The 18314-nt window shown below is 40.2% G+C and overlaps 1 protein-coding gene across 5 annotated transcripts in view; it reads right to left on the bottom strand.

Moving 5' to 3' along the window:
* DIAPH2 (diaphanous related formin 2) overlaps positions 1–18314 on the bottom strand; it is an 828187-nt gene that overhangs the window by 752683 nt on the left and 57190 nt on the right. For 4 of the 5 annotated variants that reach the window (XM_075186345.1, XM_075186342.1, XM_075186346.1 and 1 more), the window contains 3 exons: positions 12177–12353; positions 6755–6859; positions 2052–2072 (listed from right to left, as the gene is read on the bottom strand). In XM_075186345.1, the coding sequence (XP_075042446.1) occupies positions 2052–2072; positions 6755–6859; positions 12177–12353 (303 nt within the window). The remainder of the gene's footprint in view (positions 1–2051; positions 2073–6754; positions 6860–12176; positions 12354–18314) is intronic. The other variant, XM_075186343.1, reaches the window with a different exon arrangement.

Here is an 18314-nt window from a genome sequence, read left to right on the forward strand (position 1 = left end):
AAACCATGTTAAATGTATAACCACACTAATTGTAACACAAATAGTGAACCTCAACCACAAATATTTAATCCGAGTTAATTGCCGATTGTACTGTAAACGTGTTTGTGGATGTCGATTTGGTGAAACGCTTTGAAACCGTTTGAAATTTTTGAGAAACTAAACTGGATCCTGTGGCGATAACTTATTAGGTTCTCTCATGGTGGGCCATAATTAAGACATTGTTGGATCTGTGCTAGGGTGGGTGTGCCCAAAGAAAGGAAGACTCCAGGCTGTCAAAAGTTTTAGTCGTTTAACTTTACAGTCATTAAGACACAGGGGTTTGAGTAACAGGGGGGGGGGGTACAGGTTACAGTTAGATGCAGCTATTGCCTCAACCATGTATAGACACGTGACCTAGATCTTTATATAGACTCCATCCTTACACCATCAGAATTTAAGCACTGGTGTATGTAAAAATTCACCTTTCCTCATTGACAAATCGTGATGAGGATAAAACTTAGTGTGTGCAGCCATCTATCCAATCAGAGGTCTTGACACATTCTCATAGCCCCAGAACGGCACCCTGACAATTACAATGGCTTGTGTGCCTTCGAGTATCTTTGCGCCGGTCTGGACGCCCAATGCTTTATTAAATGATTGCTCGGATTGCCAAAAGAGCCCTCTGTGAATTACATTTTATTTTCTTATTCATGCCCGACTGTTGGCTGGTGCGCTCTACACTCCATAGCTGCTGTATAGCCACAGTACAGCTATGTATTCTTGTGTCTGAACTAAACATTCATCATCATCATTTATTTATATAGCGCCACTAATTCCGCAGCGCTGTACAGAGAACTCATTCACATCAGTCCCTGCCCCATTGGGGCTTACAGTCTAAATTCCCTAATATAGACACACACCCACAAACAGACAAAGAGGGAGATAGACAGACAGGAAGACAGACAGACAGACAGAGACTAGGGACAATTTTTGATAGCAGCCAATTAACCTAGCAGTATGTTTTTGGAGTGTGGGAGGAAACCGGAGCACCCGGAGGAAACCCACGCAAACACAGTGAGAACATACAAACTCCACACAGATAAGGCCATGTTCGGGAATTGAACTCATGACCCTGGTGTTGTGAGGCAGAAGTGCTAACCACTGTGCTGGTAGGGCCTAATCGTTCTATGCCAGGACCCTGTAGGCACAGTTGAACGCCGCAATGAGTTGCTGATCACAGAGAGTTCCTCGTCCTTCCCACATCAACTCCCAATGAATGGAGGCGGTGCCGGAGGGATTCAGTTCGGCAAAGCAGGAACTAATAAGTTATTGGCATGCCATTGCCCGTTGGGAAGCGGCGAGTTTCTCTTGTGTTACCTCCCTACGCACAATACTGCTCTTAGCCATCCTTACTGGTATAGTGCACCGGGAAGGGCGAATGGCACGAGGGGTGGCGTGGCAGAGGTAGAGTGTGAGCCAAACTTACCACCACATGTTGGGGCAATTACCATCTGAATAACCTCCAGGATGATCAGTGTGGACGTAAGACAATACTTTTGGGGGACTTTAAGTATTTAATCCTCACAATCATTGATTTATATGAATAAAAACTTAATGCCACTAAGGTGAAAAGTCTTCTATAAGTCAAGACATCCAATCTTTGCCCCTTATGCTGTATGATATTGCGGTAATCTTCTCCGGTGTTAAATAACGCAATATACAATGTCTGCCGTAACGCCTGGGCAAATTTATCATTACACTGAGATCATTGTGCAATACACAAATTTGGCAAAAGCCACGTATAATATTTTAACATTGCAGCAAGAAAAGCTTCGCCACATACTCCATAGCGCCAAAGTGCCATGTGCCAAGGCGACCAATGAGGGATTTATATTGGCCTAGGTTATCTAAGGTGCAGCTCTTCCAGCAAATTTGACAACAATTTATGCAGCATGGAAGACCGGTAGATGATCTATATTTATATTTCGAGGGGATATTTTACAGCATGGTGCCAATGTAAATGGTGCACACAGATCAGGTAAAATAGAATAAGATAGACCGGTAGTACTCACCAAAGCTTTACTCCCAGTAATCTGCATGCAGGGGGTCAGCGTAGAGGGATTAGAAGGTGAAAAAACAAATACGGCACAATTAGTAGTAGATTCAAGCAGGTGCACTAAATAATTACGTTAATCGACAATGGTTATACAACTAGATAAACATGAAACTATACAACGCCGCAAGACAGACAGGATACAACCAAAACCCATGCAATGTTGCATCAAAATAAAGTTTAAGGTTTAAAATAATAAACAAAAAAAACAAAAAAAAAAAAAAGACGTAAACATGCATTAGTGGATCAATATATATGAAATAGTAGTCACTAATAGTTTGCCTCGCACCACTTTTCATAGACAAATATATTAATCAGTTCACAATCAACAAGAAACTATGCATGACAAAATGACAGACACATGCATTTCAGACTCTGTGGAGCAAAGTGCATACTGGGTAACAAAATGGCTGAACCTGGAACACTATGCAAATAAAGGAAATAAAAAATAAAAAACAACATTTTTTGTTGTTTAATAAATGATTTTACAGTTAATATATCCATATATTAATTTTAAAAATACTGTTAATTACAAACATTAATTGGAAAGTATACCATAGATGTATAACAGGTAGCACAGATATAATACACAATGAAGGACAGGAGGTGGTTAGTAATTGTGGTCACATTTGCTTTATTCCCTTGGCAATAATTGCAGTGGTAACTTCTCTGTATTGAAAAAGAAAACTACTTTAGTATAACCAAACTGTCACCCGTAGCAACCAATCAGATAACAGCTTTGACCAGCCCAGAGCTGTGCAAATGAAAGCCACTTTCTGATTGGACGCTGCTGAAGATGATGAATGTACCATTTGCACTTTATTATAAACCTATATAACCTATGTTTAAACACAAATATAACTAGCAAAACTAAATGGACTGAAAATAAACAAATTTTCCTCATGTTTGGGAAGATGAACCTATTTTAGAGAGGGGCCTGGATATCAATCTTCTTCAGCATGTAAGTACCATGTGGAAGTTGGTTTGATCAGGAGAAAGACCGCTTGAGGCTAGCACTTTAAAAAAATGGACACCCTGTGGCTCTCTAGGTGCCGTGGATAGGTTTCACCGCACAGCCTGCTGAGATTTGTAGTTCTACCGTAGCTGATACCTAAGAATGAGCTCACCAGCTATATGGCATTGTACATGATCATCTAGAGGCTCGGCAGCTGTCAGATCTCTTTGTATCTGTCTGCCTCGGGAATTATAACTATACTGTAATCATCTTGGGCTGCAGAGCCTGCAAAATATACAAGGCTTCTGTCACTGGCTGCAATATCCGAGAAAGTATAACAATAATTACATATTATTATACAGCTGCAGACTTTACAGTTATTAAACGCTGCAGAATACATGACTGTGACCTTAAAGCTTTGTACCCTGTTTATTGTAAGATTTAGTTAAGTTTGCTCAGATAGTTCATCTATTATATAATTAAAATGGTCTGTATGTAAATATTTTTGGAAATTTAAAGAGATTGGCTCAAGCACCAGACATTGCTACTGAATTGTGTTTCTCGGCCATTTAAATGTATTTACAAGTAGGGCAGGATTTATTGCAATAGATTATATTGTATTCAAATAAACATGTCTCAGACAACTTGATGCATTTCGGGACTCGAAGAGCCTGAAACGCGTCAGGATGTCTGACTGCTCTCCTACCTTTGCAATGTTTTCCTTAAAGAATAATAATCATCATCAATTTTCATATAACAGGTTCTTGGATATTTCCTGACTGTGGACCAACTCTGGGTAATTCCATCACGGAATCGCAGTAGCATCTACTCTGCCTGTACAAAGTTCATTTCTATTCATGTAGCAATTCAGTAATATACTAGAGATGCTCACTGACCCCTGTGAAGTGGTTTTGGTTTTGGATCTGGATTAGCCTTGTGTATTGGTTTTGGCAAAATCGCCCTCGTGTGTTTTGGATTTTTTATAAAAAAGCCTAAAATATGCTAAAATCACATAATTTTGCTCTTTTTTTGTTCCTACATTATTATTAACCTCAATAACACTAATTTCAAGTCATTTGCAGTCAATTTTGGCCACCTCACAGATCACAATAATATTTTCATACACTTCAGACAAATACTGCAGCGACCTGGCTGGATGGTAAGCGACAGAGCAATGACACAAGCACACGGCAGTTCCTAGCACATCTAGGACACATTGACACACAGCAGTGGCAGAAAAGAAAAATGGGGGTCTGTCCTCTCTCCCACCCCTCGCTATGTTGGATCTGTAAAAGGAATCCAAAAATCGTGAGATCCGACAACATCACAATGATGTTTTGCCTCGTTTTCAAATCCGAAAAAGCGCAAAGGTATCGAGCCACTCGGATCTGATAAGTTCGGGTATATTCGATTCTCGGGAAACCGAGCCTGAACATCTCTATAATATACCTAAACACGTATAAAGCTCTGGCCCTTTTGTGCAAATGCTGGAATAATGTTTTTTTTTTTTGATAATGCAAGAATAAATGTAATCTGTATGTAAGTGGAAACAGGATTTGTTATATCTGAATAAATATTAAGTCTCACCTATTTTACCATAAACATGTGGCCATGTAAACAATAATTAATTAATCGTATTCTTTTAATGGCATTCTGCATTGGTTACATTAAGTATTTGAGTGAAAATTATTTTGTGGAACAAATTATTTACAAGAAGTGGTGAATTGAAATGAGGGGGAACTAAACAATATCATGTGTTACATATTAGTTCTGTTTTGGATTCAAGAAACAAACTTCTCAAATATTTTTTCATCAGTTAAAAATAAACAATGTCGCATTACAGCCCAATGATGTAATCAGTCCTTTAGCTGTTTAAATGCAGAGAGCAATAGATGGTTGTTTGCAAGGTTAACGCCAAACCTTGGATTAGAACTGTATTCAGCCAACGTGTTACATTGAAGCTTCAGGTACACAAACACACATGCAGCATTCCAACACAGGTGGCAAAGCTCACAGCATAAAGCGGACATACTGGTAAATGGGGAAACTCTAATTATCTACGGCCATTAATTTCATTAGTCAACATTATTATTCATATGCTCCTTTATCTTCATCCTGCACGTTGTCTTCGTTTCACATAAAATACTAATGTTTTGCCTGTAGGTGACTGATCAGGAAGAGAAAAAAAAAAAAACACTACGGGTTGCACAAAATGAGATTCGCTGGCAGTGCGGAAAACACCAAACAATCAAACAACTAAATAATTAGATAAACAATTAATTGCAATCTCTTAATAAAACCTTTAGCTTCAAAACACAGCATTATTTCTCTTATTAGTCAAAACATATTATGTGTTGCTTGTGGTCACTGAACTCTGTTTTAGAGTGCTTGTAGAGTTGTCCAGGACTGTTAGATTCCTCCGGTTATTGGACTAAAATGGATAGCTGAGCTCTGATAGGGCAAAAATTGCAATCTAAAGGGGCATTGCTTGGATATGGCATTGTGAGAATTCTGGGCAGGGGCTGGCGGGCAAATTTTAGCCCGAGAGATGGGGGGGGGGGAGAGCAGTAAAACTCAATTCAGCAGCTTATTAGGAGCATTTTCAAGAAGGAAAAAAAAAGTTTATAGCCCAGTGATCAAGCCCAAGGTAGCCCAATGTAGGACTGGCTCCAAACCAGCCCAGCCCCTGGACACGGGCGATTGGACAAGCAAACAAAAGCGATTCGAAGTTAAGACTTCACAGACTTCTCAAGACAATAAACGGACATTTCTTAATCTTATTTCACGGTTTAAAAGGTCACCTTGGCAGATGCCAAAAAAAAATCTAACAAATCCACGAGGATTGAGTGTTACTACTGAGGTACGAGGCACCAAAATCTTTTCTATTTTTTTCCCCTCTTTTTCATATCGAATGGCCTAAACATAACACCAGCAGCTCACAGTTGCTTAGAAACCTCTCAGCTCCGAGCAGAAGAATTAATCACAGATTGTAATTCCTATACCACCAAGTTACGGGATGTAAGAGGTGGGCATTTCTCATCAGCGACACTAGTTACTGTCTGATTATGAAGCCAAAAGCAGCTTAAATGTAGTTTTACACAGAATTATACGGCCGCGCGCTCGTTCTCAAGAGCGCGGCAGTCTTGTGTATCGAGTTGAGGCTTTAAACTTTGGGTAAGATGACACACGGCGGCGGTTGCGTCTTCAATTTGATTCAGCAAGGTGCCATCAACATTGATGCTGTTGTGTACGATACACTGAGAAAGGTCTACAGCGAAATCCCGCGGATTAGCCGCCAGCTGAAGGTTTGGCGTCTTATTGGTTTCACGTAATGAAAGTGTCATGTCTCAGATTACCGAGTAAATCCGAGATACCGGCTACGTGCTAATGAAACCGTTTGTTCACAGATGAAGGCGTGTTTGAGTGCGTCATCGGGATTCGTGGCGTAGGAGGGAAGAGATTTCAACACAGCAAAATAAATAGCGTGAAATTAAAAGATTGCATTAACTGAGGCTAATCTACACCCAGTGCAGGCAGCCATTATTCGAGGGGTTACCAATAGTCAGAAGAATGCAGCCCATCAATTCACTATGAGCTTGTGACATCGCTGAGGCATGATGTGCCTCATGCCTCATTGAGGTTACCAGCTCATAATGAAATGACCAGGCTAAATATTGCTTCAATCCGCTGTGAAAAACACAACTTACCGATTTGGCCGTGGCGGATATGTACTGAACGACCATCTCATGTTTCCTCGTCAGATCTTTCTGCCGTAACGGTGCTTTGCGGTCCTCGTTCAGGTTCATGTCTTCCTGTGAATCAAATAAAAATGAGGGAGAATAATTAATGTTGGGAAAAGAAATAACTGTGCATTTTAGTTCCTAATCTCCTTACGGTAGCCAACCCGTGACACACAAACTTGTTTATTTTACCACTATACCCAGACTTCAGTTTCTATTTGATTATTTCTCACATATTTGTCACTATCGTTTCAATGCACATGCCTCAATAGCACTTCATGGTTTCAGAAGGAACCCTATCCTACATTGATGAGATCCAGCAAGAACAAAACAGTCTTCCTGCAGATGGGACCCTGTCTCAGGCATGGCTCATGTCATGTGACTGTACAGTCAGCAAAACATTGACTAAAAACATACTCAGAATTCTGTGCTCCACAAATAAAGGGGCTTATTTGCATATTTTTTCTACTTTAACCTCTAGTACCACCTAAAGTGATGAACATTTTTGCTCACCACTGTAAAATAGCTGCAGAACAGTGTTGTGAGCGAAAGGACCAATGAGAAGCTGCGATGTCTATGATTAGGGTTTCTCATTGGTCCAACTGCTCATCCCTCCCCCACAGGGGTGAGAGACTCCCCACTAAGCCCAGGAAAATGGCTTCACACAGCAGCGGTCTAGGCTCCGGCAAAATGGGCTACACCTCCTTCTTAGGTGGTGGGGTAGTTTTAAGAAATGTTTATGTGTTCCTCTTTAGTTACTTTATATGGCAAAATGTGTCACTTCTCAATAACATTTAAAGGTCTGGTAATCCCCTTGAAAGACACCACAATCTGCCTCTTTTTTCCCACCATTTGCAGAAAGTGACAGAACAGCAACTTGCAAACAGCTGCAGAGCAAATGTAATTAGAATGTCAACCATTGTACTTTCAATGTATGGAAACTTTTACATATACATTTGTAATGTTCTAAACAGCTCTTTTATATATGGCAACATGTACTATAGCTTTAATTACCCTTTGAATAATATAACGCACCAATCAGTGCAGAGACAGCCGTATATATACAAATTAGATAGACAAAGCTATAAAATCCTTTTATATGCAACTTATAGATGACATAGATTTGCTCTTATGGTTTTATTTTTTCACCCAACATGAATAAACAAACAGAAATACATACATTGCTTCCTATAAAACAATATTACAAAACAAACCACACAAACAGCATATCACAGACAAAATTGCAAAAAAAAAATATCTGTTTGAGAAATGATCACATTTAGATGTATGTTTGCAGGGAACAATGGTGCTTGCTGCACGTACAGTTTAAAGAGCCACCAGCAGGGGTGAGAATGATACAACGTATATCCATTATCCGCAGGCCCTGCCTGCTTTATTCAGCAGACTGGTAGCATCAAGATGTGTAAACAACATTGTAACAGTTACCTTGTCACATCCAGAACAAACGTTCTCTCTGACTGACCTGCAAGTTCATCAGGAAAGTATCGAGGCAAACATCTACTCATTTAAAACTAATTTGGTCGTGCAAAGTGAGGGAGAGATAATTCTTTAGAGATGAATTAATTATCACGGCTGTTATTTTGTTGAGCTACAGAAGCATGCTCTTGTCACATCTGTTTCCAGAAACACATCTCAGCTGCAGAATCACAGGGCTCAAGGAAGTGTAAAATCTGTCACAGATGTAGCATGGTTTATTTTTTGGGAATTTCAAGTAAGAGATTCATGGAGCACAATGAGCAAATACCCAATGGGGCAGCAGGAGATGTGTCGCTGGGCTTTACTGCCAATCCACTTATTATCTAATTGTCCCTGCATGTGTCCACAATTTGCTGGCGGAGCTCAAGTTTCTACTACTGCTTGGAAAATACTGAACTTCGTGAAAAGTTTTTAATTACTCCACATAAGCCATATATTTATTCAATAAGCCCCTCTCCTCCCATCTAGCAAAACCTCTTAGACCTCGCACCTCACTATTTAGGAGAAAATTAACAGTCCTGTCATATTTCAGGGCTCACAGCCCTGGACTTAGTGGGCCTGATTCATTAACAAATGCAAAACGATTGTAAGTGCACCTTCATAAGACATACGCACGTCTCTATTCAACAAGGAGCGGATGTAAAGATACATCAGTTGATGAATACGGGTCTACGTCTGCTCTGCTTTAAAAGACAAGACACAAGGATACGTCTAATATATATGTGGAATATAAAGTCACAAATGAGCGCACAGGAAAAAAACAAAAACTATTCAATAAAGGTCAGCTGTAAATAATATAGTCAATAATGACAAAACATAAAAAAATTTTAAAAAAATGATTAGGTTGTTATTGTCTACTGTACATAAAATGCATTTTTACAGTTGCTTCTGATTGCAAACACATGTTCTAGCTGTTTGCACAGCTGTTATCATTAGTAGTCGGCACTTACACCTGACCTGTAGCTGCTGCAAGTGAGATGACAGAAATCACGTACCTTAGAGATGCCCAAAGCTTGGATCGGACGCTGCTCCATGCGCTTGACCTCGGCTCGGCCTTACATTGACTATGTGCATGCGCCCATTCCCTTCCCCATTATGCCCCCGAAATCATAGCCTGTAAGGTCTATCGAAGGTTAATTGGATGTTGCTGCGTTCTCTGGCGTTTGTCAGGTTCTGGGAATGCGCAGTGCGATTTGTATGTTGCAAAAGATGCACTAGTGGATTTCTACTCCGTTATAGCTTGTTGCATTGCATTCTACATATATTGATTGGATTTAGCTCTGGTAACATTTGGGGACTAAGATTAAACCATTGCAATAGAAACGTTTCACCAGTTTCCTGTTATTGAAAGTTATCTAGCTGAAAAAACCCAATTGCAGATGGGTAGACGAGAACTGCACCTAAATCTGCAACAAGGTTTAGATCTACCATGACATTCAAATGTTTCTTTATTAAAGGACCAAGAAAAAACACAGCCCACCGACTGACCAGTCAATATTCTTTCTGTGTAAGTATAAAGGAATGAACAGACAAATCATTGCATTCACTGTGATGAATATTTCCATGCTGTTTCCCATAGTTGATTAGTGGGCCTTATAGTGGGTGGGGCTTACACAAAAGTAGGTGGCCTTTGCAAAGAGGAGGTGGGGTTTTAAGAAAAGCGGTCTTGCGTGTTGCGCTGGGGTGTGGTTTGAATGTATTGGGGAAGGGTCTTGTTTTGTCCCAATTATGCATGTATATAATTCATCTACTATTCTAACACACCAGTGGATACATGTTCATTGGGCAACACTGTAACAGACATTTCTATTTCGGAATCTACAGGATGCTTTGAAGTACAGAAATCCTGTATCACTTGTTTATGAATAATCTACTTTACACGAACCCACATTAAGCAGACATAATGGAAATAATACCATTTATGTGATTAGCTGTGTGTGGATGGTTTAAAAGGGAGGGAAACGTTTTAGAATTTGTTTTAATTGTATCTAATATCCTCCATCTATTTACACTTATAGCCTGCATTAGCATCACATCTATTTAGCCATTGCTTTTGTTCTCCGTTAATAGGAAATGACTCAACCCATTCAAACTAAGTGTATGACTGTTAAAACAGAGACCGTGCATTTGGGATCATAAAGCCGCTCTGGAAATGATAGCCCTGACATAATCACATAATGACAACTTTTAATGGCGAATGTATTAAACCTTACTGCGCCCTTCCATGGAGCGGAGGCGAGTTCACCTCTGCGCCTGGTCAGGGGCTGAATATATATCAACAGAGGCACGTGTAATGTATTATATGTAGTATAATGTATACTTAGTAATATGATTAATAATGGATAGTACCAGCAGATTACGTACTTCCAGTATCTCTCCTTAGTCTGTGCCTTTATATATGTTTATAGCATATGCTCCTATAATATATTTTAAAATTCTTCCACTGTGCAAAAACAGTAACATAGAAAGTATGCAAATAAAAAAAGGCATAAAAAGTATACATTATTGTAATATAATTATCAAACAAATTATTATTGTAATGGATAACCGATGCTAAAATATGTATACATTTCTGCAAATAGTTTGTGTATAATCAGTGAGTTGTGATGTCACTGCTTATAATCAGTGAGTTATGATGTCACTGCTTTTAACTGGTGAGCTCTGATGTCATAACATCAGTGTTCATTGTGAATATATGTGACCCACAGTACTCCCCTACTGTAAAATATAATAAATATTAGAAGCAACCTCAGAGTTTTGTGACTTGTGTGACCACATACAGTCTCCTGCTTTGATATAGTAGTGTGACTACTGTTCATAATATTGGTATAATGTACAATAGGAGGTAAATTCTACAATATATAAGTCTTCAAATAGTAATATCAATACATATACATAACACTAATTCTCAATAAAAAATAATAATAATAATAATAATAATAATAATACTATTACTTATAATAATAATCATAAACAACAGTAACATCAACAATGACTTTGCCAGAACACATTGTATTCTACAGTTACAGTGTGTGATAGTGGAGACTGGTCTGATTGTCCCTCATTCATACAGCGCTGAGGACACGAGACAAACGATCTTTGTTACAAAGTGTCTGTTGACTGCATTACACACTTTTAATATAGAAACAAAACACTCGCATATATATATATATATATATATATATATATATATATATATATATATATATATATATATATATATATATATATATATATATATCTAAATCTACAAGTCATTTGTCCCTTACAGACAGCCCGTTGTGCAGGTTGAACCAATGTTTATGAGATTGTAGCCTCAGCCAATCAATTCACCGAGTCATAGTGATGTAACAGAGTGGCTGGTTCATGGACAATTGATTGGCTGCTCTCTCATGAATATTGGTTCAGCTGACTCCGCTGTAAGTGACAAGTGTACAAGTTGCTACAAGTGTAAACCTTCAATAACTATGACGCAACCTTTCTCTCAATCATTAAATTGATGTTAATTCTGGGTTGGATTTAGCATTAAGCACATAATCCTATAGCCAAGGGCCACAGAGGTTAAGAGTTGACTTGTTTTTCTTTAAAGCTGCAATCTCACATAGAATAGCTTTTTGAATTATTCTTTAAATATCAAATTAAGAACCTTATAAGCATACATCTCATAGCCATTTTACTTCATCGTCTTATACCATGATCTCCCTTTCACAGTACAGAGCTCAGAGGGGTGTTCAAAAAGTCTCTCTGCTCACTACATCATATGTCATGTGACTGACGGTCATTTGTCTATAGGCCCCAGTTGCATGTGATGTATTTAATACATTACATCCTTAATTTAATAAACAATGTAGACTATCCTTCAAGTAACTCCAACATAGAAACAGTTACTCACCATCATTTTCTCAAACAGATCCATAATTTCCTTCTCGGACAGATTTAACGACTGTTCATCAAAAAGTTGCTGAGGAGCTGGAAACTCCGTCACGGACCCCTGAGTGTCGGTGAGATGCTGGATGAGGGGCTTCTCTCTCTTCACGGCGGATTTCCGGAAACTTGTTAACCGGTCGCGCTAAAAGCAAAAGATTTCGCGAAATATGGTCATTAAGGAAGACATTATATAAATAGAAAAAACTTAAATGCAATTCGATTTCTACAAAGAAATTGAATGAATTTCAGAAAACGTATTACCATTCATTCCTTGCTTTCGTGGTTCCCCATTACCGAATAGAGTGGCTTGGGTTCTTAGGTAGAAGATGCAAACATTATCTACATGGCGGGCTTACTGGAGAACATTTTCAGGGTAAGCCCCCCCAACAGCACAGAGTTCTTATGTTTGGGACCATTACCATCTGAGGGATTCTGGATCCTCCCCCTCCACCTTAGCAGGGGTCCATTGTTCCCTTGCAGCAGGCAGGAAGGCTTAGAACCCCACTTCTGACACCCATTGGTCTTTAACGGCTACCTTGGCTGCCCAATCAAGTCAACACAATGGTGTCAAGAGTATTCAAAATCCTCCTACCCCCTGAGGCATTGAAGTATCTCCAGAAGGATACAGGCTTTCATGTGGTATATAAGATTTTGTCAAACTTAGCTGCAGCGGCACAAGGAATGAATGGGAATACATTATCTGAAATTCATTCAATTTCTTTGTAGAAATTGAATGAATTGCATTAAAGTTTAAATTGCTTTATATATATTGGGGTTAGAAATTAAATAACTTATGATTTGATATTTCATTTATATGACAATTTATTGGTGCATGCTTCAAATTCCTATACGCGAACTTCAGAATTTGTGATATTACAAATGAACGATGAGTAATGTATCATAGGCTCCTTTCTGGAAATAATTATCTATAAATATATGGGGGCTAGTTGTCGCTTTCACAAGGAAACAAGTACGGCAAGAAAACTGAAGAACCAAAAACACGGTTAGGACTCCAATCTTGTGTGCCGCACTAGCGTTTTTAACCCTAATTTGATATATTAAAATATGGATCTGAAAATAGAAAACATTGTTTTCAAAAGGACACCATACCCACTTGCTATAGTACACACCTTTTCCAGGTGCTGCTAGCTCCATTCACTCGTGTTCACTGCAAGCGAACGCATTGGAGGATCAGGTGACCTCCTGATGAAATTTACAATCGCATTTAATGCAAAAGAAATTCCAATGGGTATAAGGACTTAGTGTCAGAGGAGGACACATACAGCTTACATTGTATAATAGCCCTTAAAAACTGATGCACAATAAGGTTCCTTCTTTGCAAAGGATTAATGTTTCATTGTTTTATCTGCTTACCTTTCACAGACAATACCACGCAACTAATAAAGAAGATTCCTGAAACTCCAAACTGACTAAACTCTCCCAGGGCTTCCTGCTAATTAGTAGAATGTTTGAAGTTTCTGTGACATTTTCTTTTCCTTCCATTAAAACTTATAGTAATAATATGGTAATTATTATAGATTAATGTATGCATGCACTCTACATACATGTATGCATAAATGGAATTAATGGGAACTGTCATATTACTTCTCCCAACAGCACCCAGTAAGACTAAGACACATTAGAGTCTAAGAATACCTAGGTAGGGATAGCTGCCGGGGAACATTGAATAGGATCTGTCTTGGGAGTACTTCCATTGGCTTTTCAGGAGGTACGGTAAGGTATTTTGGGTTTTAGAATGGGGACATTTATGAAATTTGGTGAGCGAGTAACTGTAAAGAGTTGCTGCAGCCTCTGGCTGCTAACGAGGCATTAACTTTCTTTTTCTGTACAGGAACAATGATGAAATCTAATCTATTGTGGTGGGTTCTAGCACTGTTCTTTCCAGCTGTTTAACCTGTGTATCAGTGAGGACCTCGGAGACTGATTTTATTCACTAAGAGCACCAATTATCAAAGGCCAAAAAGCTCTAAATCTGGTGAAAATGTCTGATAGCTGGAGATAGTGAATGAAAAAATGCTTTATAAATCAGTGGTAGAAGTAGGGGGTATACGGGGTATGTCATACAGCCACTTCTACTACTGCCTTCATTGTAACTGTATCACAGGAAGTGGGGGGTATACGGGGTATGTCATACAGCCACTTCTCCTACTGCCTTCATTGTAACTGTATCACAGGAAGTGGGGGGTATACAGGGTATGTCATACTGCCACTTCTCTTACTGCCTTCATTGTAACTGTATCACAGGAAGTGGGGGGTATACGGGGTATGTCATACGTCACTTCTCTTACTGCCTTCATTGTAACTGTATCACAGGAAGTGGGGGGTATACGGGGTATGTCATACTGCCACTTCTCTTACTGCCTTCATTGTAACTGTATCACAGGAAGTGGGGGGTATACGGGGTATGTCATACAGCCACTTCTCCTACTGCCTTCATTGTAACTGTATCACAGGAAGTGGGGGGTATACGGGGTATGTCATACAGCCACTTCTCCTACTGCCTTCATTGTAACTGTATCACAGGAAGTGGGGGGTATACGGGGTATGTCATACAGCCACTTCTCCTACTGCCTTCATTGTAACTGTATCACAGGAAGTGGGGGGTATACGGGGTATGTCATACAGCCACTTCTCTTACTGCCTTCATTGTTACTGTATCACAGGAAGTAGGGGGTATACGGGGTATGTCATACAGCCACTTCTCTTACTGCCTTCATTGTTACTGTATCACAGGAAGTAGGGGGTATACGGGGTATGTCATACTGCCACTTCTCTTACTGCCTTCATTGTTACTGTATCACAGGAAGTAGGGGGTATACGGGGTATGTCATACCGCCACTTCTCTTACTGCCTTTATTGTAACTATCACAGGAAGTGGGGGGTATACGGGGTATGTCATACAGCCACTTCTACTGCAGCATTGTAACTGTATCACAGGAAGTGGGGGGTATACGGGGTATGTCATACCGCCACTTCTCTTACTGCCTTCATTGTAACACTATCACATTACAGTGGTGGAAGTGGGGGGTATACAGGGTATGTCATACAGCCACTTCTCCTACTGCAGCATTGTAACTGTATCACAGGAAGGGGGGGGGGGGGGTATACATTGTATGTCATACCGCCACTTCTCCTACTGCCTTCATTGTAACACTATCACATTCCAGTCGTGGAAGTGGGGGGTATACGGGGTATGTCTTACAGCCACTTCTCTTACTGCCTTCATTGTAACACTATCACATTCCAGTGGTGGAAGTGGGGGGTATACGGGGTATGTCATACAGCCACTTCTCCTACTGCCTTCATTGTAACTGTATCACTGGAAGTGGGGGGTATACATTGTATGTCATACCGCCACTTCTCCTACTGCCTTCATTGTAACTGTATCACAGGAAGTGGGGGGTATACAGGGTATGTCATACCGCCACTTCTCTTACTGCCTTCATTGTAACTGTATCACTGGAAGTGGGGGGTATACATTGTATGTCATACCGCCACTTCTCCTACTGCCTTCATTGTAACACTATCACATTCCAGTGGTGGAATTGGAGGGTACACGGGGTATGTCATACCGCCACTTCTGCTGCCTTCGTTGTATCACTATCACATTCCAGTCACTTACATTATAAGAACAACAAAATTTGACAGAAGCATTAAATCAATCTGAAGCCTTAAACTGGACAGACAAAGTCCAGTCCTCAATCCAGGATTATTTTCCACCACTGGAGATAAAGATCCTCTATTTTTACAGGATCATTATCGGGAATCGTTGTGATTTTTATAGCAGTTTAGCAGTAAACTATTAAGCCAATTTCCTGATTGGCAGCAATATTAGAGAGCTGTTTATGCCCAGGCAGATGGGGCACTACAATAGGGATTGGGGACTTCTGGGTATTGCCGTTTACTTGGTAGCCCTTAAAGTCAGCGTTTCTCATGATCTCCAGAACAACTTATCTCGTGATGAGGGGCACAAAGATGGCCGGAACAGGCTGCCTATAGACAAGGCTGGCGCAAGCATTGGTGATGCCCCCCAAACTCGTAAGCGAGTTTGGGGGGCCCTGTGTAGGGGTGACACTGAGGCATTAAAATCACTGTATGAGCGGCATTACGTCAAATCTGTGTTTTAGGCGCTCCTAAATTATAGGCGTCCCTCGGCAAACCACCGTCACTTAACGGTAGCACCAGCTCTGCCTACAGATGGTCCCTATGCATGAAAATCTAGTGGGTGGGTTATTAATTCAAGAATTGGCATGTAGATAGTGTCACCCAGAAGCCTTTGGGCAGAAACGAGAAAAAACAAAAGCCAGGAACAAAAAGGAAACATAAAATAATAAGAGCAAAAGTTAGAATAACAGATGAAGAAAAAGAGAAGAAAATAACATCTAATGTTGCTGGGTACAGCTTAGGTTCAGCTAATTGTAGTCATTCCTGAAATCGGATCTATAAACAGCCAGAGTATACCATTATCAGTAATGGGGAACAAATAGGCTCGTTAGTGCATAGTAGAGCTACACATCATGACATGCTAATGATGTGATAATTAAGACGTCAGAATATAAAACTATGGGAAAGTGCAACTTCACCCGCTGATGGCATTAGGGTGAACTGCGCGCACTTGATCTCTGAATTGTTTAAAAACATTTATTTCCGCTTGAATTATGTCTTTGATACATAATGGAGTGTATTATAATACACATATGGGTTTATTTTCCACTTTGTTGTAGTCTTATTATCTTTTTTACTACTATTTATTAACTTTTTAGCTGTAAAGCCCATGTTAACATGCAATACCGCAGGCTGGGACGTCAGAGGCGTTAACACCCTGATGCGGGAGGCACTGTTGTAAATATAATATGATCTTATTTGACCAAGACCATTTCTTTTACACTATCTCTTCACCGGTCTCTGTGCCCATCACAAAGGCACCATTATGACACATGCAGATAGTAATCTGCACAAGATAGCTAATTAGGCACATAATTAAAGTTATCAGCCGTCACTCGCTTCACTGAAGTTATAGGCTGCTACCAATGGACAGGGGGTAAGGGGGGAGAGTGCCATGAGACGTAGGATTTACACTGGAGATGCATGGCCTAAATTCTACGTCCGTAGCACTGAAAGAGTTAAAGTGGACCTACCGCATACCTCCCAACAAGTCAGTCCCTGGCAGCGGAACAGGGGCGTGGCCACACTGTGGATGGAGACCTCCCCTAGAGGGCTGTCTAGCACTGTAAAGTGCTGGGCAGCATTAGATACCTCAACCCCAACCTCCTAACATTCCTGCCTGTGGATCAATGCCCTAAATTCAGGACTGCCCGGCTATAAATGGGAACAGTTGGGAGGTATGCCATTGACTACACAATTTTGTAATTGTAGCACAGGTCCTGGGTTGAGGTAATATTTTAGGTGACTTGGGAAAAAAAAAGAGGAACGTGATTGGTGACCGTCAGCCAATGAAGTCATCATTTTCTCTCTGAAACATCCACCCAATTTGTGCCAGGCTGATTGCCAGCATTGATGGCAGTCAACTTCTAGTACAAGGGATCTATACCAGTGTTGGCTAACCTGTGGCACTCCAGGTGTTGTGAAACTACAAGTCCCAGCATGCTTTGCCAATATATAGCAGCTTATTGCTGGAAGGCTATGCTGGGACTTGTAGTTTCACAACACCTGGAGTGTCACAGGTTAGCCAACAGTGATCTACACCCTCAATGGGTCTAGTACCCATGGATAGCTATAGAGCCGTGTGTGTCAGCTTGCCCTGCTCTGCGTTCAACAGGAGGTGAACGTAGCTTGGATGTTCCTTAAAACATGGATCTATTAAATCAATAGGAGGACCGTAGTCATTAATCGTGGTCTTGACTTTAAACACTGGATGCAGGTGGCATTTTAAGTGTGCCAAACATGGCTGAAAACATAGCAATGCTTCCAGTGCCATAGATAGCCCGCTCACATGGAATCTGGAATTTGCAAGCTCTCGTCAATGCATGGAAACTTTTACATATAGATTAGTAAATGTCACAAGATGCCTTTTCCATGTTTATTAGCACACGGGTGTGACATATTTCACACAGCTCGCTTT

The sequence above is a fragment of the Mixophyes fleayi genome, chromosome 9, assembly GCF_038048845.1.
Source record: "Mixophyes fleayi isolate aMixFle1 chromosome 9, aMixFle1.hap1, whole genome shotgun sequence".
Classification (NCBI taxonomy): Eukaryota; Metazoa; Chordata; class Amphibia; order Anura; family Limnodynastidae; genus Mixophyes; species Mixophyes fleayi.